General features: G+C 38.0%; 1 protein-coding gene across 1 annotated transcript in view; it reads right to left on the bottom strand.

The window, feature by feature from the left end:
- The window catches only part of ptpn11b (protein tyrosine phosphatase non-receptor type 11b), a 76697-nt gene that overhangs the window by 4605 nt on the left and 48196 nt on the right, over nucleotides 1-23896 (bottom strand). Inside the window, exons 3-15 of the mRNA XM_007574446.2 lie at nucleotides 15868-16062; nucleotides 12515-12707; nucleotides 12255-12371; nucleotides 12018-12131; nucleotides 11199-11295; nucleotides 10940-11019; nucleotides 10641-10796; nucleotides 8344-8475; nucleotides 4049-4203; nucleotides 1694-1761; nucleotides 1473-1624; nucleotides 1297-1394; nucleotides 1081-1209 (exon numbers count right to left, since the gene is read on the bottom strand). Coding sequence (XP_007574508.1) covers nucleotides 1122-1209; nucleotides 1297-1394; nucleotides 1473-1624; nucleotides 1694-1761; nucleotides 4049-4203; nucleotides 8344-8475; nucleotides 10641-10796; nucleotides 10940-11019; nucleotides 11199-11295; nucleotides 12018-12131; nucleotides 12255-12371; nucleotides 12515-12707; nucleotides 15868-16062 — 1645 coding nt within the window. The 3' untranslated portion in view covers nucleotides 1081-1121. The remainder of the gene's footprint in view (nucleotides 1-1080; nucleotides 1210-1296; nucleotides 1395-1472; nucleotides 1625-1693; nucleotides 1762-4048; nucleotides 4204-8343; nucleotides 8476-10640; nucleotides 10797-10939; nucleotides 11020-11198; nucleotides 11296-12017; nucleotides 12132-12254; nucleotides 12372-12514; nucleotides 12708-15867; nucleotides 16063-23896) is intronic.

The raw sequence follows: 23896 nt of genomic DNA, 5'->3' as shown, positions 1-23896 counted from the left end.
AAGGTTTTGAATGGGCTTCCTAACCAGAAGCTCCAAAGCGTCTGGTCCATAACTCTTCAACACGCTGTCAGCTCTCAGTCAGAAAGATGCATTTAGTTCATAGACCATGAGATGATATTCAGAAAGGATTTTTTATTAATTGATTTTAGTTGGGTCTGCGATTAAATCTTTGCGTAAAGTCTATAAAGTCTGCCCATGTGCACCAGTCATGGGTGTTAATTAGAACCTGTCAAATGACCAACAAGCTTTAAATTTTCCGGTCGTTAAAAAAACAAACTAGAGGGAAACAGTATTGAACATGTAATAACTTGCATGTGTGTCCATCATTTTGATTCCAACTGTGTTTATTATGACAGCAATTTTTTATTCCCATTTAGCCTTAGTTTCTTAAGACATTTTTTAACATGCAGCACCGGGTCCATTAATGATTAAAGACACTGACATGAGGGCAGAACTACTGAGGTCCAGTAGTTCTACTGGATGTTGTGAGAGGAGAAGTGGACTTAGAGCACCTGCTCCTCCTCCAGCCTCTTCTGGACCGTGTCTATGTACTGCTGCACTGCCATGTAGCTTAGCTTATGAATGGCTGAAATGTCAAACATTCTAGATTTCTGACAGACCACAGCTAACATTTCATCTAGTTTCATCCCGTCAATTTAGTTATCGTTAACAAAAACAATGAGTAATTCATTGTTACTCATTGTTTTTGTTGTCCCATGCTCAACATTAATTTTTGTGCCAGTTTATTTAATACAAACTCAGCTAACTTTGGCAATCCTACAAAAAAAATCTTGCTCACACAAAAATCATTTATTTACTGAAAGCAAAGCTGCTGTTTTCTATCTGTGAAAATCCGTAAAGTTTTCATTTCAAGAGACATTTGTTTTTCTTGGCATATGATCCAGAGCTTTATGTTTTGGATTTTTCACTTTCCCCAGATGACATTACTTTCTCCCTTTACTATAATCACTAAAGTCCAGCTGATTTAAAGTTTAGAGCTGCACTGAAACAGCAGCTTCGCTCCTCAGTAGGGCACTTTCACAGATAAAACAGTTTCCTGCTTCAATCTAAAGAACTTACCAGGAGGCAGATAAGAGAGAAGCAGGTCTACAGCGGTCATTTTATCTCCTGGTGTTACTACTGAACGATGCCTGGGGGGTTCTGAAGTTTATATTCTCGTACACGCTTGAAGAATCATCATTTGTCATTCTGGAAAACACCAGCAGAGATATTTACCGTTAGCGCTTGCTGCTAATACTCAATGATCCATCATGTTCCAGTTCCTGTGACACGCACACTGAAGACGACCTGGAGGACGCCATGTTGTGCTTAGACCTGGAGTTGGTCATCTGTGGATACTTGATGTTTGAATATTCTCTCTCCTTCTTCTTCCTCTGAAAAACAACAAAACGTCACACAGAGACTTTATGAATGCTGGATGCTGTGAGAGGAGAAGTGGACTTTCAGAGCACCTGCTCCTCCTCCAGCCTCTTCTGGACCGTGTCTATGTACTGCTGCACTGCCATGTAGATGAACTTGTACTGCGCCTCAGTCTGGACCATGCCGGACCGTTGCTGCCGGACCATCTGGATGGTCTTTGGGATGTCAATGTCACAGTCCAGCCCTGGACCAGAAACACACACATGAACCAACATCCAGGAGGAAACTCCAGACTCATCAGATTCCTTCCCACCTTGGCGGTTGATGATGTCAATGAGGATGTCGATGACAATGATGGTGCCGGTTCTGCCGATGCCCGCGCTGCAGAGGCAGACAAAGTGTTTGAAATTAATAGTAAAATACAATTCTAGCTCTCATTCCGGCAGTAACATTGAAATCTATTCATCTATAATGTTTTCTCATAAATACGTCTGAAACAGGGCAACCAATAAGCTATCAATGATTCTGATGATTGGTCCATTAATTGGATAAAAAAAATTGACACATTCTGCAGATATTTCACCAACTAAGCTTATTTTAGTTGTAGAAATACATTTAAAAGATCAAAATAACAACTTTTTTAACTTAAATGCAATAACTGCTCTCCTTTAGTGAACACTTCATGATCTGCAGCTGATAAATACTTCAAACATCAACATGTGAAAATCAATACAGAGTAAAGCAAAAGGTGAACCTGATAAAGTTAAAACTTCTGACTTATTTACAAAGATTTATTTTTCATCTTAAGTGGAAAATGTTTATATTTATGGTACAGGTTTTGATTTTGCTTAATTCCTGTAAAATATTTTTTTGAGTCAGTATGATCCAATTAATGATAAATTAAACACTAAATGATATTGATCACAGACAATAACAACATGAATTAAGGCAGCAGAGTAGTAGAAGTAGGAAACACTGCCACCTGCAGGTGGGAGTTCATCACTTAAATCCCATGTTTTTGAACATTTTGGCTGAAAATTCACAATAAGTCGATAAACATGACGGAACTGGATCTGTTGATTCTGTGCGACTTTCTGTTCAAACAATCTGGAAGGACTGGTTCATGTAAATTAGCAGTATGCAGGTAGAAGCTATTTGATAAAATAATATGCACACATCAGTTAGCTGGAAGGGTCCATTGATGGGTCCCTGAGGAATCCCGAGGGCCACATAACAAGCTCAGTGGGCCAAATCCAGACATGAGAAAGGTTAGAAATGAGACTGTTCTCGTCACATTTCCATAAAATATTCGGGTAAATAATTTCTCCTGCATTTAGAAGCGAGGCGCTGCTTTGTGTCACTTTGTCCCATTAAAGCAGCTCGATCTGCATGGCTGTCTGGTCAGAACGACAGAGGAATCGCTCCACTGCTGTACACACTTTCCCCAGATGACTTAAAAACATGGCTGCTGATTTCAACACTTCTAGTGGCTTCCTGAACTCTGGAAAGTCTTTATCTGTACAGTCTGTCCTATTCTCTTCTGTCGATCCTCTAAAAAGAAAAAGCATGTGCCCACAGCTTCCTGCAAGCAGCTTGTGAAGCTTTGGTTTTTTTGTCCGGACATTTCAGGGAGGATGAGAAACTCTGAGCTGAAGCTGCTCTGGGGACTTTGGCTGATTCCACATTTATCCAGGGAGTCTGTTTGAGCCAGATCGTGGAAACATTCAGCAGAACCAGCTGCTAACACACGCACTGCAGCTCTGACAGTATCGGTGCGATTCACCTAAAGACAGATGTCCTCATATATTCAGTCTTTATAATGACTTCATAAAACATAGTCAAAAGGAGTCATGCATGTTTTATGATGCTCCACCTGGATGGCTGTGTTTATTCAGCGAACCAGCAGAAAGTTCACAATTTTAGAGCCAAGAACTGACTTTATGTATCAATATAGATTCACTTCAAATGTTAAGCCTCATTCATGAAGATGAGCAGAATTTAGTGAATTCACCAACAGGAACAAGTTGTCAGGTTCTCCGTCATTTCAGTTTCTCAAGATACTCCATACTTTATATTATAGTTGTACTGAAATTAAACTTTAGATATTTGACCTGAGCCCAACCCAGCCCAGTATTTGGGTGGAGTTCAGGCATTTGTGGCACATTTCATTAGCCTGCAATACATTCAGCACAGAGAAAACCAAATGATAACGAACAATATAAACTATCTACTCCTCCATTTACACTATTAATTGAAAATGGAGGGGTAGATAGTTTAACCTGTTAAAGAATTAAAGGAAGTAAGTAGAGAAGAAGTTAATCAGAGTCCACTGTAATGATGAGATCCTATCAATCACACATCCCAGATGATTTGACATTTTCAAATAATTTGTTGCTTGCTGCAGCTACAACAAGCAACAAAAAGGAGCTGAAAGATGTAAGAAGCTAAAACTAAAAACAGGAGAAGTTACACTGCTTACATAACTGCTGGGTGAAAACAAGAGCAGTAAAATTGTACATAAAGTAATATATCGGGTTTACTTTGTGCTCAGGTCTCTAATTAAAGCTAATCGGTTGAGTAGGACACAAAGCCTGTGGACCAGGTTTTACTTTTCAGCTCTAAATTCTAGTTTACATGAGCTCTTCCCAGTTAGCGGTGCTGGTTGTACCTGCAGTGGACAACGATGGGTCCAGTATCCTTAATGGTGCTCTGTGTGCAGTTGACTTCCTCCAGGAACCAGAGGACGCCACCGGGCTCGTTGGGGACGCCGTGGTCCGGCCAGCTCAGGTACTGGTAGTGCCAGATGTACCGCAGAGGCTCCTTCTACACAAACACAGCATGATAGAAAGTGAGGATGTTCTACTGGAACCAGAAAACTTCAGCAGCTTTAAACGGGTCAGAACAACCTCCACTGTTAAAGGAATTGAGAGCCAGAACAACTTCACTGTCATTTTCATGGCATAGTCTAACTGGTGAACACAAACAAATAAAAATATTAATCACTTTTAAAAAATATGTATTTAAAAACCCACATAATAACAAGAGAAGGAGCAGTTGTTTAGTCCAGTGCAGTAAAACCAGAGTAATACAGAAATAATAATGTATTTAAACACATTACTTTCACTTTTCAGAATGAATTATTGAAATAATTAATACTTATTTCCTCTGTTCCTGACATGAAAGTGTGTAAGGAGACAGAGTGTGCTGCTCTGCTGTGTTACTGGACTGTGCCGTTCACCTCTGCTGGTCACATGACCAACAGTAAGCCGCTCTGAAAACAACAACAGGAACTAATTACAGCACTGCTCTGATAAATCCATCTGTGTTTAGTTAGCATTCAAAATGAGCTGCTCCTTTATCACACTCTGGCTCTGCACTAAAAACCTGAGCCTGTTGGACATCTCTGAGGTCACTCTAATAATGGGCCAGATCTTTATTTTACTGACTTATATTTAGGTAAAATGCCTCCTTAAGATAGTTTCAGCAAGTAATAGGAAAACTCTAATTTGGAAATGACTACAAACTGACCACAGGTGAGAAATTCTAAAAAAAAAAGTACTATGAGGAGAAACTGATACGTTTACCTTGAGAACTGAGCTGGAGAAATGAATGAAATGCTGGAAAAAATGAATATTTTTATAGAAACCAATAAAAAATTAAACTGGGTGAATTTATCTGTCCATTTTAGTTACTTAGCTAGTTTTATTTTTTCATTTTGGTTAATTTTTTATTTTTATTTTACTGTACTGTTACACCCATGTTGTCCACATGTTCTTTGTAAAATTTTAAATTAAAAAATAAAAATTCAAATGAGCCTGCTAGCAGCGCTGATAAGCTCTCATAATGCTGTAATTATACCTGTATTATAGCAAACATTGAATATTTATATTGAAATAAAAATATTTCAAAGCTCAGTTTCCACTTGAATTGGAGCTTAAATGTGTGAAATGTTATGTTTTAGGTCTTATCAGTATTATAGTTATTATTATTAACTAATATGGTAATGCTTACAAAAATAAACCGCTAGGAAAGAAAAATTAATCTTTACACTATGTTCCAAATTATTATACAAATTAGATTTAAGTGTCATAAAGATTCCATTTTTTGTTGTTCTATTAAATTTATAGATGGCATTGTGTGTCAGGGCTCTTTGAATAACTATAATTAATTTCAGAGAGCTGGGTTGATTAGTTTGTCTGATGAGCTCAATTAAAAGAAATCTACTTAAGGATGTTCCTTATCATTAAGAAGGCCACAGGTTTCAAGCAATACGGGAAAGAGAAAGGATCTCTCTGCTGACGAAAATCATCAGATAGTGTAGTGCCATATGACAAGGTATGAAGAAAACATTAGATATTTAATGAAAACTGAAGTGATATCGTACTGTGAAGAGCTTTGTGGCTGATTCAGAACAAAGATGGGTTTGTGCAGATAAAGGCATAATGAGGAAGGTTTCTGTTAGACAAATTCATCGGCTTAAGAGAGCAGCTCAGTGATTCTTGAGAATAGGGACAAAACAGGTCCTATTGATAAAGCACAAAATTTGAAAAAAATATACACAAAATATAATTTTTTCAAATATCTGACTAAACTAACCTGGGCCATGTGAGCACAACAATGTATATTTTCCTGGTGTTTCCTGAATATTTTTTATTTTAAACATCATAGTCGGTGGATGGCGTCTGTAAAATCCCTTGTCCTGGAGCAGAACTCAACACCTTATAATAGTTTAAAACAATTAAAGGAATACTAAAATTATATATGACAATTAAGTAAAAGTATTCAAATAAACAATTATAAAAGTATCAATAAATTGAATTAAAAATCATTTTTATATATTTTCCAACTCAGTTGAAATTTCTCCCTAGTTCTTGTCAACACCGCCAGACATGAAAAAAATGTAAAAAAAAAAAATCAGGCATTATTGGGGGGCACCAGAACTTCTGAGGACCCCATGACCACTTCCTTTCTCTCCTTTTGCTAAGAGGGCTAGTTAGCTATGGTTAGCTTATGTTATTATTTAGCTTTTTTTTCTGTTTTATTCTTAAGTTGTCACAACCATGACGTGTCAACTCCATAGCTGACAAATTATAAACTTTTGATGAAATGTTGAGAAAATGCTTAATTTTGGTATAGTGTAAAGATTTCATGGACCTGATGAGCTACAATATGGCCTCCTTCAGAACAACATCATATAAACTGAGGTAGTTTGGCATTTCGTCAACTCCGTCAGAGTTTTTAACTGACAGTGTGACTCTTTCAGTGACAAATCTCACTTAAATGTGCAGTTAGTTCATTTTAATGTATTCTGCATGAATGGCATTACTTCACATGTATCAAGTATTTCATTTTACTTACTAGTTTGTCACCACCTTCAGTTTTGTGTCAACTCCGTCATGCACTGTCAACTGGACTTTATAGGGTTTTTTGTTTTAAATAATGTTTCTTTTGTTTCTTAAGAAGCATTTGTCTTTAAAACTGAGTAAAAATATCACTAGTAGGGTATTTAAAAATAATTGTATATTTATTTTTGTCAGATGGTGATGACACATTTCTGGGTCAGATCCATTAAAAATGTAATTTTCAAAAAAAATGTTGCAACAGGAAACCTGCACCTTAGCATCTTTACATTTCCAAAACATTATTTGTCATATTTGAATACATAAGCTTGAGGAATAAATAAGACATTTTTTGGGAAAATTTAAATCCATTTTGTCCCATTTCTCAAGAATCACTGAGCTGTTAAAATCTCCTTATAAAGCAGCAAACAGTTATTTGAAGCTGCTGGTGCCTCTTGATCCTCAAGGTGGAGGATCCTCCAGAGGCTTGTGGTACATTAACCTACTATTCAGCCACCCCTAACCAGGCTCACAAGCAGAAACGGTCGCAGTGGGCCCAGCCGTACATGAAGATTAATTTTCAAACAGACTTGTTCACTGATGACTGCTGTGCAACCCTGGATGGTTCAGATGGACGCACTAGTGGATTGGTGGTGGATGGCCACCACGTCCCAACACAGCTGTGACGTCAGCAAGGAGGTGGTGGAGTCATTTTTTGGGCCGGAATCATGGGGAGAGAGCTTGTCGGCCCCCTCAGAGTCCCCGAAGTTGTGAAAATGACCTCAGCAAAGTATATGGACTTTCGGACTGACCACTTTCTTTCATGGTTCAAAAAGAAGAGCCGTACCTTCAGTAGCAAAATCATCTTCATGCATGACAATGCACCATCTCATGCTGCAAAACTACTGTGTTATTGGTTGTTATGGGCATAAAAGGGGAGAAACTCATGGTCTGGTCACCATCCTCCTCTGACCTCTGACCTATTGAGAACCTTTGGAGTTTCCTCAAGTAGAAGATCTGAAGGTGGGATGCAGTTCATATCAAAACAGCAGCTCTGGGAAGGTATTCTGACATCCTGCAAATAAATTCAAGCAGAAACTATCCACAAACTCACAAGTTCAATGGATGCAATAATTGTGCAGGTGACATCAAAGAAGGGTCCTATGTTAACATGTAACTGTCTGTTGAGATGTTTTTGATTGAAATAGATTTAGATTTTACTACCTGTGACCACTTAATGCTGCACATTCAGAAAGAATTACCGTTTGCAGTTCTTTATAATCCATAAAATGTTTAGAAAATCTGCTGTGCATAATAATTTGGAACAATGTATTTTGAGGTTTTTTATTTTTGAAAAAAAAAATACTGTTCTCATTGGGTGCTTTGTTCTGTAAAATTTGAAAATTATACTGACCATCATTTGCATTGACCATTTAAGAAATCAGAGAAAATATCATTTGCATAATAATTTGGAACATGGTGTATTCCTGACACAAGTTGTAACTTTGTTGTGTTTTTTCCACTTATTGCTCCATCTGCCAGTCAACCAGATGAGTCGTGTAAGCTGAAGCTCAAACTGTTGGCTTGGTAATTTGACTCCAGGTCAGAGGTCAGCCGTCCTTACCCTGTCCAGGCGTGTCACTTCCAGCTTCCTCAGGATGTAGTCCTGCGCCGGCTGCTCTTCCACATTCCTCACCAGGACTTTCCCAAACTCTTTAGTGCCGTTGAGGTCCGGCCAGTACCGGACGCATTTGTTCTGATAGGAATATGAAGGTAGTGAGAGAGAGAAATAGAGAGAGAGACTGGAATTAGACAGTCTGAAGAAATGGCTCAGCTCAAGCAGCTTTTCGGGAAGCTTATCTGTCATGCTATCCCCTTCTAGTCCTGTCCCTGTCCACCACACTGACACATGTACATCATCCTGATACTCACTCGCTAAAGCACTCACTGCTTTCCAGTGATGACTCATAAAAAAGGATGATATTAGATTATCACACAGCCGAAACAATTTGAAAGTGAGAAACAGAAATGATTCATGATTGGCTTGTTTTTGTAAACATGTTAAAACAGAAAGGCACTGATATGTGGTCTTCTGCTTTTAGTTTTCTTTTTTACAAGAGAAGGCTTTCTGATCAGATTCCTTATTGGAAAGAGTGAGAACTCCTACTTTCACCCAAAACCATCTCTGCAAGAAATGTGGCTGAGTTTCAGAAAAGTAAATATGGGAAGATCATCGATTTCTCCTCACCATAAACATCTAATTTTCCTCTCAAGACAAATTTTGGAGCATAAGACAACCAGAACTTTGGCTTGAAAAGAAGAAACAACTCAAAGATGTGTGACGGAGACAGAGACAATTTGTTAACCGACTGCAACTGATATCTCATGCTGTCAGCAGCCAGAACTTTGACATGAATTATCATCACAATTGTAGAAGCCTAAATTTAATTTTAGTTCATTCAGACCTTTAGGATAAATTATGTTTATATTTCTTATGGTAATTTGTTTATTTGGATAAACTAATTTGTTATATTGGACTACATATACTAAGGCCTTCTTGTAGATTTGCATATGTAATTGCAGTTAAGGATTTGAGGGTGTGGCTAGAGAGAATTAGTTGGGCAGTTGGAGTGGAGCCACACAGTTTTTTGACCTCTCCCTCTCTCTCTCTCTTGCATAAGACTCTCTTTTGTTTACTCTATTATTTTTGTGGAAAAGTAACATTTGTACCGTTTTGTTTATTTTTGAAGTAAACTGTTAACCTTTATCAAGAGGACCCAGTTTGGTTTTTTGTCGTTTTCGTCATCAAGTTGACCGAAGGGGAAGGACGGAGAGCGTCAAGCTTATGGCTTCATTATTTAGGAACCTACAACACATATGCCTTTCTTTACCTTTGTAACTTTTTCATTTCTACTTTTTCAAAGTAGAACATCAGGTGATGGTGGTATCAGCAGTACAAACATCTGGTCATGTGCACAGATCAAATTCTTAACAGCACAATTTGATTCAAAACATTATGATGATGTCCTTTAAAAAATAGACCCTAAGTACAACTGATGACTGCAGTGTACCTTTAATAAAGGCTCAAAAAATGTACAGGAGAAACTCTAAAAAAACATCTTGTCTAGTTTCTTTCATTATTTAAGAAAAAATACTAATTTATAGGGCCAGGACTTTCAAGCGTTAAATATAAGTAGATCATTTAATAGATTTCAATGAGTTAAACATGTTACCGCAATTAAGTATTTTTTTTCCCAAGCCGGAACCTTTCTGTGGTGTTTCTTTTACACGAGTAACTCTGATGCACAAGCAACATTGGCAAACAGCACAGAGAGATGATAAAGTCACCTCTCTGAGGGTAATTTTTGCTTTTAGAAACAATCTGATGCTGGAAAAAACTACTGTACTGCTACTGTGTATCAGTGAAGCTATTCAGGTGTAAAATAGCATCTCAGTGCTAAACGTGTTGCAGCAGTGCAGACGTCCCCAACGCTAATGTCAGCGTCCACAGTTCACATTCTGAGGATTGCTTTTTTAGAGAAGTTCACTGGATGATCAGTGGTTCCTGAAACACTTTAAATCTGAATGAGTCTAATGACATTTGCACCATCAGAAGGATGAATAACCTAAAGAAAAATAAAAACAATAAAAATCTGTTGCTAACCTCATATGTTTATTCAATGATTTAGCAGCAAAAGGGTTTTTGAATTGAAAATATTGGTTGTTATGTTTTTTGGTTAATATGAGATTCAGTATTGATCCAGGTATTAACTTTTGATCTGGTCCCACCACGACCAATGCAGCACCAAGCAGTAATTTAACCCTTTACCAGTCTGCTGAAGGGTTAAAGTGCATCAGAAGAACTCATCTTGTTTCATGACGAGGACTGGAGTAAGCATGAGTGACGTGGAGGTGGCTCACCCTTCCCCGCTCCATCTCCTTGGTTGTCATGACAATGACGTGAGCATTCTCCTGATACACCATCTTCCAGAAGTCGTTCACCGTGTTCTGGAGGCAGCCTTGGGTAGCAATGAAGACTTTGCTCTCCTCCACATGGTGCCCATCTTCACTCACGTTCTGCATGGTTGGACAACAGGAACTATTACACATGAACCTTTTCTATCACAAAGTGAATATTAATTATGTAATATTAAATGTCTAGAAATATATTTAACATCCAAAGCGTGTGGAGGAAGTCCTTCCTGGTCACACACACTCACTCTGATATAGTTAGCGTTGATGTAATCCGAACCCGGAGCGTCTGATTCAGAGTCTCTAATCACAACTCGCGTTGTGTCGACTGCAAACAAAGTTCAACCAATTAATGCCTGAAGGAGCAGTCAGTCCTGAAACCATGCAGACATAATGCAGCTGATAGGTTCAGGCTATTAAAACTCTATCTCTATGCTCTGTCGTCTGTGTCACTCTTTCCACAGGAAGTTGGAGAGACAGGAAATGGCAGGTTGCTGTGCAACTCACAGGGGAGGATGTTCTTGTATCTGTTTTTACTCTTGTTTTCTGGCTTCTGGCCCTCTTTCCGGGGATACAGCAGTTTGCACTCTTGCTGCTGAAGTACCTTTAAAAGAGATGGAGAGAAAAACTAAAGAACAACAAAAGAACAACATAAGATAGACAACATGGGGATTTCACTGGGTTATCGCCACATAAAACAGTTCCAGGAAGAGTAGAGCAAAAAACAATACTCTACTGACATTTCCAAAGACATTTATGTAACTGGAATACTCTGAATAACGCTGGGTGTAAAACAGTGTAATGAGCTTTTATTACAGCAGAGGTCACCATGGAGAGAAGTCAGAGGGAAACATCTAACAACTCGGTGTGTGATAACATTCACTGTGCAAATGCCTTCACTTTAACACAGATTCACATCCACACTGGGCAATACATTCATTTCATGACAAAAATATTTCAAACAAAAGGTAAACATGGTACTTTTCCAATATGAAAGAAACTAGGTTGTTTTATTTATAGACTCTCAGACTCTCTTGAATTGCTTATAAAAAATTATTTTCCCCTTTATTTCAATGCTGGAGGGAAATAAAAGTTACTTGGATAATTAGGGTTGTAATAGAAATGACAGCACACCAATCAACTTTTTTGCTCATAAACTGTCTAAATACTTAGAGTTCTAGCTTTATGTTTAAGTTTGGCATTTTCATGTCAATTTGTTTGGTTCTGCTTTTTGACCGGGCATTTTGCTTCCACAGGGTTTTAGTTACACTTTAACATGACATTACGATGAAACTGGAATAATATAAATGGCCGTGCTGCACACACCTCAAACTCCTCCCAGAATCCTTGTTTTGGCTTCTCTGAGTTGTCTGCTACTTTGTTGAGTTCTCGTACCCGGTTCTCGATGTTGGCAGCGTTTATCCTCGTGGCGTTAAAAGGCTGCCATAGTCCCACAAAAACACAAACATTTTAAACTGGCTACTACAAACCAGATGGTGAGCTATAAAACAATTACCAGAGAATATTCTTAGTTGCATATTTCCCTAACTGTGTCTTTGTCACCTGTTTGAGATGCACTACAATGCCGCTTTTTTCCACCATAGGGTTCTTCTTGTAGTGATCCACCAGATCGGCCAACGTGTCAAACCGTTCACCACCTCCCACATCATACTTGCCTTCCTGCAGAACGAAAACATTTACAATTAAAAAGGAACTATAACTGCAAGCAGTTATCAACGGGTTCCAAGCCTCAACAATGATCAAACCAACCAATCAAAATCCTTCTTAAAGGCATGATATGCGTCCAAAACGAGCAATCTCACCTGGAAGCGAATCATAACATGTGTGACTTTGGTTTTGCGGTCAACGTTGTCATGCTTCTCCTCGTTGGTGAGAACCGACAGGACAAAGTCTCCGGGTTTACTCTGACTCTCCCGGACCAGAAAGCTGCCGGCTTTGCCTTTTTCTGTGAGGAGTTTCTCTGCATCTCTCCCAGAGAGGTGTCCATGGTACCACCTGGAGATCGATAAACAAGCGTCTTTCTGAACCACTTGTTTACAAGTAGTTGTACGAACAGAGAATCAATCTTTAATGGCATAAAACACCCGTGATAAGAGGCTGCCATGCACTGGTGTCACCGTGACCTCTGACCCCACCAGCAGGCAAGGCGGGTGAAGTGTCTTGCCCAAGGACACAAGGACACAAGGACACAATGACAGAGGCATGTCTGGACGCCCCTGGTTTATGACTTGCAGCCACACACTTATTAAATATGGACACCAGAGTTTCACCCTTTTAAAGCAGACATATTGTTATACTAACTTCTCTCTGTTTGCAGACTCAAGCTAAAGTTCAAAATAAAAGATTAATCACTACGACAGCAGACAGAAATACCAAGGGAGTATTTCTCCTTCAGATGCCTTTATTCACCTTCTACTCCTCTACCTAGGACTGTGCTCAGATACACTCTTTGTGTCTGAGCATCTCAGGGTGGATGTGAGTGAAAGGTAGATAAATCAACAAGATGGATAAGTGAGATTAACTTTTCCATCAGAGGGGGCGGACTGAAGTAAGTTTCCTGTAATTCACGGCTTTAACATAATTTAAATATATATGTGCGCTGCATGTAGACTCCCACTCCAGAGTGATAGCATCTCTTATATGGCTGCAGGCTCACTTCACCTGATTTTCAGATGAAATACTCGCATGTCGGCATTTTGTTTCCTGTGTGATGATGAGCCAGAACGTAAAGGAAGTGCCAGCAAGAAAAGCACCCAGAATGGAAAAACCACATGAACAGTAAATCAGAAGCAGCTCTTACACCTGGACAGATTAAGACACACACTCAGTGCAGAGCAGATGTGCAGAAATAAAAAACATTTGCATCCAGTTTTTTAGGAGAACCATGGTTTGCAGAGTAAGGCCAGATTCTGCATTCAGAACATAAATATTTTCTGAAGTACGTAATTGTGTGTATATTTGCAAAAGCATAGACGTCAACCAGTGAGTTAACCCAAACATGCCTTTGGGAATACATAGTAATTTATCCTTGTGGATGCTGTGTGCATATAAATTTCATGAGTGGAAGTATTTATTCAGAGCATCTTCTCCTCAATCTGTGTAAGCATGTAGGTGTGCTGGTACCTAATTAGCGAGTTAATGTGGATTGCTCACCTACCGTCAGTCCATTGAACACTTTGCTAAGTGATGCGGCAGTGGGCCAGTAATTCAATATTATTGCTTGTTCTGATGGCTCTGAGTGGATCAGCAGTGAGGCGGTAACATTAAGCTGGAGATGTTTCCAGGACCGCTGCTTTGCCTCATTCTCACTTCAACTCTAAGCAGACTATGGAGCCAGTTTACTCATCTATCCACATTAGGACAACCTATGTTCTGAATGGGTGATGTATAAATAAACTGACTTGAAGTGGCATCATGTTTATGTGATGAGAATGTTGTTATGCATCATTTGTCCTGTTTGAATGTCATAAATTCAGTCTAATGTGTGCCTGGCAGGTGAAGTGAGAGTGAACGTTTAAAGTGGGCTTTTAAAAACCATCATCTTTTTCTACGCTTTGCTTCATTTAGAGCAGATATCTCCAAGCTTTATGCAACATGGGTCAAAAATGACTTATGGACCAAAGGAATTTAATTTTTTTAATAAAAACTCGTACTTTGATATTTTTTCAACTTAAAAGTTTAATTAAACAAATAAATTAGATTTGTTTTGTTGAAAAGAGATAGGTTATCTATCTTCTGTCCATCTACTTAAAGGGACAGTATTATGCGTTTTCCAGGCACATAGTGCCGTTTTATAGCACAATCAATTAACTATGTTAACTACAGTTATAATAAAAATGATAAACATATTAAATATGACTTAAAGGAAATTTCCATCGTAATTTAACATCTTGAAATTAGACTTCTGTCTCTTTAAGAAGCTCCACCTCCAGGAAGTCATCCCATGGCTCTTCTACTAGACCCTTTAACACCGTTTTTACCAGCAGCTCTGAGCAGTAGCTCCTATAATGAGCTCAGCAGTTCCACTAGCTGTTTGCTAATTGCTGCTGGCTAGTCTGAAGGATCTGAGTGGGAGGAGCTGCTCTGATAGGCTGAAGCTGAGAAGCTGCAGCTCAAAGGAGGAGCTTCGGTTCAACCCGGCATTTTCCACAGCTGAATGGAGATTAAAGGATTTCTCAAACATGCATGAAAGAATCAAAGCAACATGTTTGTTTTTTGATGAGAGAATAACATTAGAACATTTCATAAACAGTCCATTTTTGAGCTTCACTGTCACTTCAAGGGTTTACATGTTTGGCTTATTAAAATAGATATCCGTCAGGCTCCTGTCTACACAGGCAGGTCTCATGTTTTTTAGCCGTTTTTAGTTTTTTGGATGGTCTGCACTGTAACAAATTTTGTTGTACTTTCTGTACAGCAGAAAGGGTTTTTGAATTAAAAATGTTGTTCATTTTGTCACTAAAAGCTATGGTAATATTGCTGAAGTGGGTTTGTTGAGGCCAATACTAAAAATAAAAATATTTTACAGAAGAAAACCATAAGAGTAATAAGCTTATTGAAATCTTCAGTCTCTTCTCTTTTCATTGTGGTTTTCAGGAGTTTGTTTTTGTCCCATATTTGTCTGACATTAAGCCTTAAGGGGAGCAGCAGCAGTTTTTATTTTATTTTATTATTTAAACCTCTGGTTCACAGACTGGGAACTGGAATTGGGATGAGCTCCCTGGATACTGAGAGGACCTTTGTCCTCTAAATATCAAGACTTTATGGTTTCTTTGTTCCAGTTTATTTTACCAGCAGGATATGTGATGAGCCTGTGCTCCTGCAGCCTTCTCTGCAGCTGGAAGCTCACCTTCTCATGGTCACAGTTTCCTCTGAAAATGTTTGTCTGGATGATCTGTGTAAGCCACTGATTTCACTCTTTGTGAATACTCTTCAGAACAGAACAAGAACATTGAGTTTTATACTGCTCTGATGTGAGTTTTGTTCATAACCATTTCAAACTGATTTGGTTTTAAGGTTCTCCAGTGATAAAAGTTGCTTCATGTTTAGACGATGAGTCTAGTTGTCTTGTGGGCACTCTCGGTTTTTGTAACAGGTGAAATCAGGTGGATTTGTCCTGTTGCTGTTCTTGTGCTGTCTGGATAGCGATGTTTACCTCTCAGAGGTGGGATCCTTGCAGTTGAGTGGATATTTCAGCTCGATGACATGGCCGTTCCTCTCGCGCAGCAGGTCCTGCTGTTCAGTGTAATACTGCACCAGCTCGGCTAGCGTGGCAAACTTCTCGCCGCCGTACAGGTCATAGTAGTCCCCAGAGTTCTGGATCTTAATGTGGGTCACCTCATTGTTACGCCTGAGTAAAAAAATTCAACTTATTATTTTCACAGAAAAGCAAGGAATTTGATCAAAATAGGCTTTTTTTCTTCCAGTTAACATTTTCCCTCTTCCACAGCTACCCTGCAGAAATGTAAAAATAAAGACCTCAACAGACACAAACAGCCACCCACACACATGCCCATGCAGTATAGAGCTCACACAAAGACATCCAGACTTCGCCCACACAAGCCCAGCATAAACACATAAACATGTCCAACTTATCAAGCCATCTGCTCCCTTCCTGCCTTACTTCCAGCAATCCTCTTTCAAGAACATGCAGATCATGTCAAATCACTTCAAACTGTTACATAATCCAGTATTCTTTGTATTTAAGGATCTGCTTTGATATTGACATTCAAGAAAATTAACAAAGATGAGAAATTAGCTGCAATTTAATATGAAATGGAAAGAAATGATAAATATAAAGACAATATATGAAGTGTTTTGTGCATTTGTTTTCAGACTCTTTTACCCTAATGCCCAAAAATAAAACAACCAGTCATCCAATAAATAAAAGTCATCTTGTTTGTAATTTTATGAGAGTAATCCTATGAAGACCCGAGTTGCCCAGAGGTCAAAGATAAACTCTGGAGGAGCTGGAGATTTCTAGAGATCAGGAGGAAAAATCTACTTCCAAGACGACTAATTGTCCTTTAATTTTCCTCCCATGTGGTCTGAAGAGTGCCTTTGTTAAAAGAAAGCCATAAGAAGTGGTGCCTGTAGTTTGCCACCAAAAAAATCTAAAATTTTGAGATGAATCAAAAGTTTTCTAGAAAAAAGTGGAAATTTCTCAGTTTGAAAGGTTGAACATTTGCCAAAATTTCTGATTCTGAAACTCAAAAATGTTTAAGTTTTTTTCTAGACATTTTTTTATTATTTTTAATTTAAAGATTTCTAAGTTCTTTGGCAGAATTTGTTCTCTTCCTTTTTTATTTTCTATGTACAATGACCCTAATACCCTGCCGTAGGGTTATAACTCAGACCTGGGAATGACTTCAAATCCAACTAAACCATATTCCAAGTCCAAATAATAAGAAGTCCAAATTATTTTTTTGCAGCACAGATTACAAGGTTTAGAATAATATTACTATAATAATATTCATCTAATCTGAACTCTGGCTACTCAAAGTGACATACAGCAAAGTGAGGATGCACTGATATGTTTTACTAAGCAGACCAGTGCAGCTATGTTAAACAATGACTAATATTTTGTGCATCCCTAAGCAGAAATTTTGCAGCAAAGAAAGTTCTACAAAGTATTCACTCAGTGGATTTGATACAAATGCAAACCAGTTTTCTGGATTCTATTTGCAAGAAATTTGAAAGCCTCCCTGAATTTCAAATGTTTCTTTTAATTAGAACATTTACGGACTACTTTGTCTTGGTCTGTCACAAAAAATTACAATAAAGAACACTGAAATGTGTTTGTGTTACAAAAATGTGAAAAAGCTCTAAATAAATACATTTGAATATTTTTGCAGGGAAATTTATCTACAGTTATCCGTTTTTATCTGCAGTTATCCGTTTTTATCTACAGTTATCCGTTTTTATCTGCAGTTAGTTTTTATCTGCAGTTATCTGTATAAGTACGTTTTTTTCCCTAATTTTTTAGCAACTTTTGCTTCCATGTTTCACTGGGAAATAAACAACAGATATTTGGGATGACAACATGGAAAACACAAGCATAAATCAGACTCAGAGTGGAGCTGGGCAGTCAGTGTTATCTGATCCAACTCTTCATCGGCTCATGGTGATATCAAATGGCACAAATCCTATTTTTCTCCATCGGTTCTCCTGCAGTCCTCATAAGTTTTGCCGTTTTCCCTCACAATCACTGCTCTCATCCATTCTCCTTTTTATTTGTCCCATAATCCATCTCTCCCTTACTCCCCATCCATCTCTGCTTGTGTTTCCTGGTAATTGCTTTATGGCTCTATTAGTGGCTGCTGGCAGGTCGCCACTGGTTTGTGGCCCAGTTAAAGGCCCCTCCTCAGCTCTCAGGTCAGAGCCCCCTTTTTCCTATGGAGTTTAACTCCATTAACTCTGGAATGAGAAAAACACATCCTATTAGATTTCCCTTCACTCCGACATGCTGATAACCTTCATGGATTTATTGCAGTTTGAAACTGGTGCAGCATCAGTTTGGTTTGGGTCTGGATGAATCTTCACTGCTCCAGAAGATCCAAAATATTGGAATATATTAACAGAGGAGATTGTGTTGTTTATCATTTATCATGATCAGTTTCTGTCACAAGGATTTTGATTTATCGTTGTCATTATAAATTCCATATAATAATGTTTTTTAAAAAAATAAAAACTAAGCTGTCTGTATTTTGAGGGTTATTATTGTTACTGTTTTCTCTACTGTTTATTTAATGAGAGAATCAATAATCAGTTATTTCTTTGTGCCCGGTGTCCTGAAGGAGCTCCTATGGAAATGTGTAAACCAGGTTTACACATTTCCATAGGAATCTTGGTCGACTCGTCTCTATAGACTCTAAATCTGTTATGTTTCTTTAACTTGGCAAAGCGTTGTCTCTCTTAACAGATCAAAAACCTTTGAACCAATCTGGTTCCAGAGTTAAACTGTAGTCAGTGCAAATCTGGTGCCATTTCCTTTTGTTTTCACCATTCCAAACACTCTGGCACCAGAAAACTGGAACCATCTCAGTCCTGAATGAATCAGAGCAAATGACACCTTCAACAGAGGCTGAAGCAACCAATCTAAATGTTGCCATGCTTAAAACTCCTCATTTAGCTTTGTAATTAATCTGCCTAATCTGAGGTAAACCCTAAGCTTCAACATTAATAAAGGTCAGATTAGCAGGGGAATAACATGAGCTCACTGTCTCATTTTCAGCTGTTTGCTTAAATATCACCAGGCAGCCACTGAGTTATAGATGGGTTAATGAACTGCAGACGACTGCTGCTTGGATCTGAGATTTTAATATCAATTTCTTAAAAAAACATAGTGTCATCTCAATAGCACTACTGAGATGAGTGATGTGGTTAAAATGTCTCCCTGCTCTGTAATGCTCTGCAGAAATGTAGAACATGACACAGTCAGGATTAAATATCTGCAGAAAGATCTGAATGATGTTCAATGTTTCCTTAGACAATTTGTTTAAGTGAAGTAATGATGTGGTAAAAAGCTGCTGACTGGTTTGTGGACCAAGCCAGTCAGCAGTGGGCTGTAGTGGTTTATTTTCAGTGGTTTCAAGGCGCTTCTACTTAAACCCCAACGTTTGTTGCTGGCAGCAAAGAAGGAGCATTTCTTCCATCTTTATTGTTGTGGCTGAGGTCAGAAAGTTCTCATTCTATTTCCTGGTGAACAGCTCCTTCCACCAAACCTTTCAGAACCGTGACTCAAAGAAGAACAGCACAAGGTTATAATGTTTCAGCTCTGTGCTTCAATAGCTGTGTTTCAATTACTAATGTGTGCAAAACTTTGACTATACTCTGCTAGCCAAAAAAACTCAGGTGGGGTGTTTACATTATAAATATTAAATCTATTAAAATCACATGTCAATTAGTTTGGTCACGATTAAACAGTTAAATTCATAAATCAACCATAGTGGCGCTAGAAACTCCTCATTTCTCAGCCAATCAGAGGAGACGTTGATGTCTCATTCAGGCCTTAGAGCAACAAGCCCCACCTACTAGGGAGCGGCTACATATGTGGCGTTTTGGGGAAACTGTAGTCAGCGAGGAATTCAACACATTGGAAAGACAATCTGAACTTTTAATGCAGATCTGTTATGACGTCTTGATCATGATTATCTCAGTCCTCTTATCAGGATGTTACACAACCAACCTGAGAAATCCTTCACGTTTCCAGTGGGAAACCAAAGTATATTTCACTCAGCACAGCAGCATTCAGATCTACGTTTATATCAGCCATTTGTTTGGGACTTTGGTTGATATTTGGTCTCTTTCCAATAAAATTAAACCTATATGATGATTAAACACTCTTCATTTCTTTGGAAGAAAACTGAAATAATCATCAGCATTTTTTTTTACTTTCTCCTTCATATCTAACTAACATATGACTCAGTCTTTTGATAATATTAGTTTATTTTTTGACACAAGTTACTGTAACACCAACATTTACCTCAAAGACCTCACATTTAACACCACAATGTTTTTACTAAACTTGACAGAAGCAAAATGAGATTTAAATGTAGTATTTAGATGGCATTTTGTTCTGTTTACAGAACCAAAGGCAGACACATGATCGATGCAGGAAGTTTTTTGGTTGGGCATAAACAGTCCTTGCATACGTCAATGTCCAACTGATGAGGAAATGAGATTAAAGACTTCCCAACCTGCTTTATGACTTCCTGTCACTGCCAACGTCTGAGTGCTTACATCCCTGTTAGTTAGTTCAAGTGGGCAATAAATAACAGCAGCTCTACGTCTGATAATAAGGTTTCCATTTGCTTCTTCTAGGTTTCATGATAAAACGTTCATCCAATATCACCAATTATTTAAAGCTAACATCATACAAACATGTCAGTAATCAACCTTCCATAAGTCTTCATTATCATTGCATTTTTTGGTGCACAGTGATTCATTGCAGTAGCTGCATTAACCTTAAAACTGCATAATTTGATATTTCAAAAATAAACTTGCTAAAAGGAAACACGTTAATTTATAAAAACTTGTTTTTTGATGAGAAGTTTTGGTACAAGGATGAGGTGGGTTTTTTTTTTGCTGAATTAATATTAGAATATTTCACAAAACTGCAATGGAAACACTCATTTTACACAAGTCATGTGATCAACTCCTGGATGTTACTACTGGAGGAAATAATGAAGAAGACAACAGGAAGTGGTATAAGGACGATGGTCCAGGATGTGTTTTAATGATCATTGCGTGAACAAACTTATTCATAAATGATATTAATTGCATTTATTTATTTATTTAATAAAAAAACACCAAAAACAAAAAAGTGTGTTTTGAGACTAGAGAAAAATAAAAACAGTTTTTTGCACCTTTGTAACAGAAATGCAGCTACGTTCGTAGCCAGGTCTCTATGAGATAAGCTGTAACTACATCCACTAAAGTTCACTCAAATTCTCACATAACCATATAAAGAAAATACAAGACTTAGTTCTTCCTTCTAACTTTAGTTTTCTTTTCACAGAAAAGTCTGTTAACGTTCCTTCTAACAAGCTGGTCACTAAACAGGCAGCACTAATAAAACAGTGCTGGATAGGAACACAGACAAGATTAACAAAATGACCTGATGTGTGATGATCTGCCAGGCGGACATGTTGGATTTCAAAATCAGTGACAACATCCATCAGTGATCAAAGTTTATCTCTGCTGAGATGACTACTAGAGAGGAGCAATAACCCCACAACAAAATCAATAAAGTCAAGTTGGTAAATAATTCAATTTGCTCACTTGTGCCAATTCTGTACCCTGAAGTAATACTTTATTACTGGTGATTTATTTTTTCAATTATTGTCCAAAAGCAGCTTCTATGAACAAACAGAAAATTCTTCTCATTGTTTTCCAACACTAAATGCTTTATTTTTTGGTCTTTAACATACTGGGAGATTTTAAATAAAAATCCAGTTGACTAACAATGAATCATCACTGAATCTTTTAGAAGGATATTGATCCAAAAAATACTACTAAAATTAATAAAAAAATAGTTCAGACACAAAATCAATCTTCTTCTTGGACTGGGAAGCAACATTAAGTAAATATCATTTTGACTTCTTCAGGAATTAGTGTTAACCCATAGGGTCTCACTAATTCAGATTTTATTTTGACAGATTTTAATAAAATCTATATGTGACAGATTTTATTAAAATCTGTCACATATAGGCAGAAAAATAAAACCATTCATGTGGACCACAGGGTACAGAAAATTCTAATAAAAAAGAAACAGCCAGTAAATCCAAACCCTAACTTCACTTCCATTTGAAACACTGTGAACTTAATTAACCAATTATCCCAGTTAAGGCAGGTTTGATGCAGTTGGGACTCTTCACTGATTGGCCAGGATGTTCAAGTAGCAGCTTGTAATGAACTATAAGGAACAGGGAAAATGATTTAGCTTACAGATAATTAACAAAATACTGAACAGCACAAAGCATAACAAAAATTAGCCTAAAAAACTGAGAGATAACTTTAAAGTCAACCAACAAATATGAAAATATAAACATAAAAATAGATTTCCATCTAGTATTTATGCAGGTTTGTTTCAGCTAATCCTAAATAAACCCAGCAGATCTTAAAGTTTCCACTGTGATTGGGCTGCACCTGAAGTTGATGCCATAATCCATGGAAACTACATAAAATCCTCAGCAGATCCATCCACACAACAGCACATTCAGGAGAGATTTTACACGTCCTTAGATAGAGGTTTTTCTAATATTTAGTTTTAGAAGGTGAAATAAATAAATGACAACAGTCAAAAATCAACTAAAACTAGGGATGCTCCAATCAGGTTTTTTGCTGCCAATTCCGATACCGATCCTCCTGATCTCTGCCGATTGTCTGGAATGGCTGTTAATTTTTCGCTTTAGGCATAAACTATACTATGTTATTGTGACCCCCACAAAGTGTGGTCACATTTGTTGGATTAAATTGTGATTTTAGTTGTTTTGAAGTTTTGGAGCAATGTCACGCAGTAACACGGGTGCGCCGCTAGATGGCAGAAGTGGGACATTACGGGACTGACGGTGCAACATTTCTGTGTCGAAAAAAAAGCTCTCCTCCATTCGGATGAGAGCTACCAGCGCAGCAACACCGTCTCCTGTGACTCACTTCTTTCTTCTGTTAAAACAGGTTAGTTCAGGTTTGAGCAGAAAGCTAATACGTGATTAACATGATTGTAAATGTTATTGAGATACGTTTGGGACATCTTATGCCGGGATAAATGTGGTGGGGTGTCGAGTCTGAATGTCAGTATGAGGCACGCGCCTGTTAGCTTTGGGAGGCCTGTGTTCGACCGGACGTTCGTGGATTCATTGTCTTCTGAATTGATTTAGCAAGCTCCCTTACAAAAATATTGTTCTGCTAAGTGTCGTGACATTGGTCCTCAGTTTATTTGGTTTGTGTTATTTTGTGTTGTCATTACAGTTAGTTACAAGCTCCCGGTTAGTTGCTCAGAGGATTTCCTGAGATGCATAAAGAAGACATGTTTTAAATAGCGGTATGTAATGTATATTAATTTATGAGGTAAAAATCCCAAGTATAGCAATAAGCTGAAGTTGTGCTATAGAAAAAGCTATTAGAAGTATGAAGGTATAGTCACAATAATTTTTCAAAGTTGTATAATGACTTGATTATTAGAACCTGGAATAAATTCGGATGAGAGCTACCAGCGCAGCAACACCATCTCCTGTGACTCACTCCTTTCTCCTGTTAAAAAAGGTTATTTGGATCTGCCCGCCTGTCCCTCCACCTGGGACCTGCAACATTAGCTGGCAAAATGGAAAAATTATCTGGCAGTAAATTAGCCTAATTTAGACATAATAGACATATCTAAAATCTTTTTTTTTATTATTATTTACATGCTGCAGCTTTAAGCAGACGTTTGGTGTGAGAGTTCAGTCTGGTGGAGGTTGAGTGGCTTTCTGTCTGTGACATATTACTACCAGTAGCGTGTAGCGGCGGTCCAAGAGCGAGAGCAGAACCAGCGTCTCACACCGCTAGCTCGAAGACTTGAATTATTTTTTTGGTTATTTGTTACCTTTCTGATCGTGATGCTAATCCGGGTGAGTGTTGGTAGTTGTGCACTGCTTTACCTGCTATCTGGCCGCTCTGGAAGTCCTGTTTTTCCTGCATTGAGC

Source organism: Poecilia formosa, unplaced genomic scaffold (assembly GCF_000485575.1).
Source record: "Poecilia formosa unplaced genomic scaffold, Poecilia_formosa-5.1.2 Scaffold352, whole genome shotgun sequence".
Classification (NCBI taxonomy): Eukaryota; Metazoa; Chordata; class Actinopteri; order Cyprinodontiformes; family Poeciliidae; genus Poecilia; species Poecilia formosa.
The sequence above is the reverse complement of the archived record's forward strand: the minus strand, read 5'-3'. Positions and strand labels throughout refer to the sequence as shown.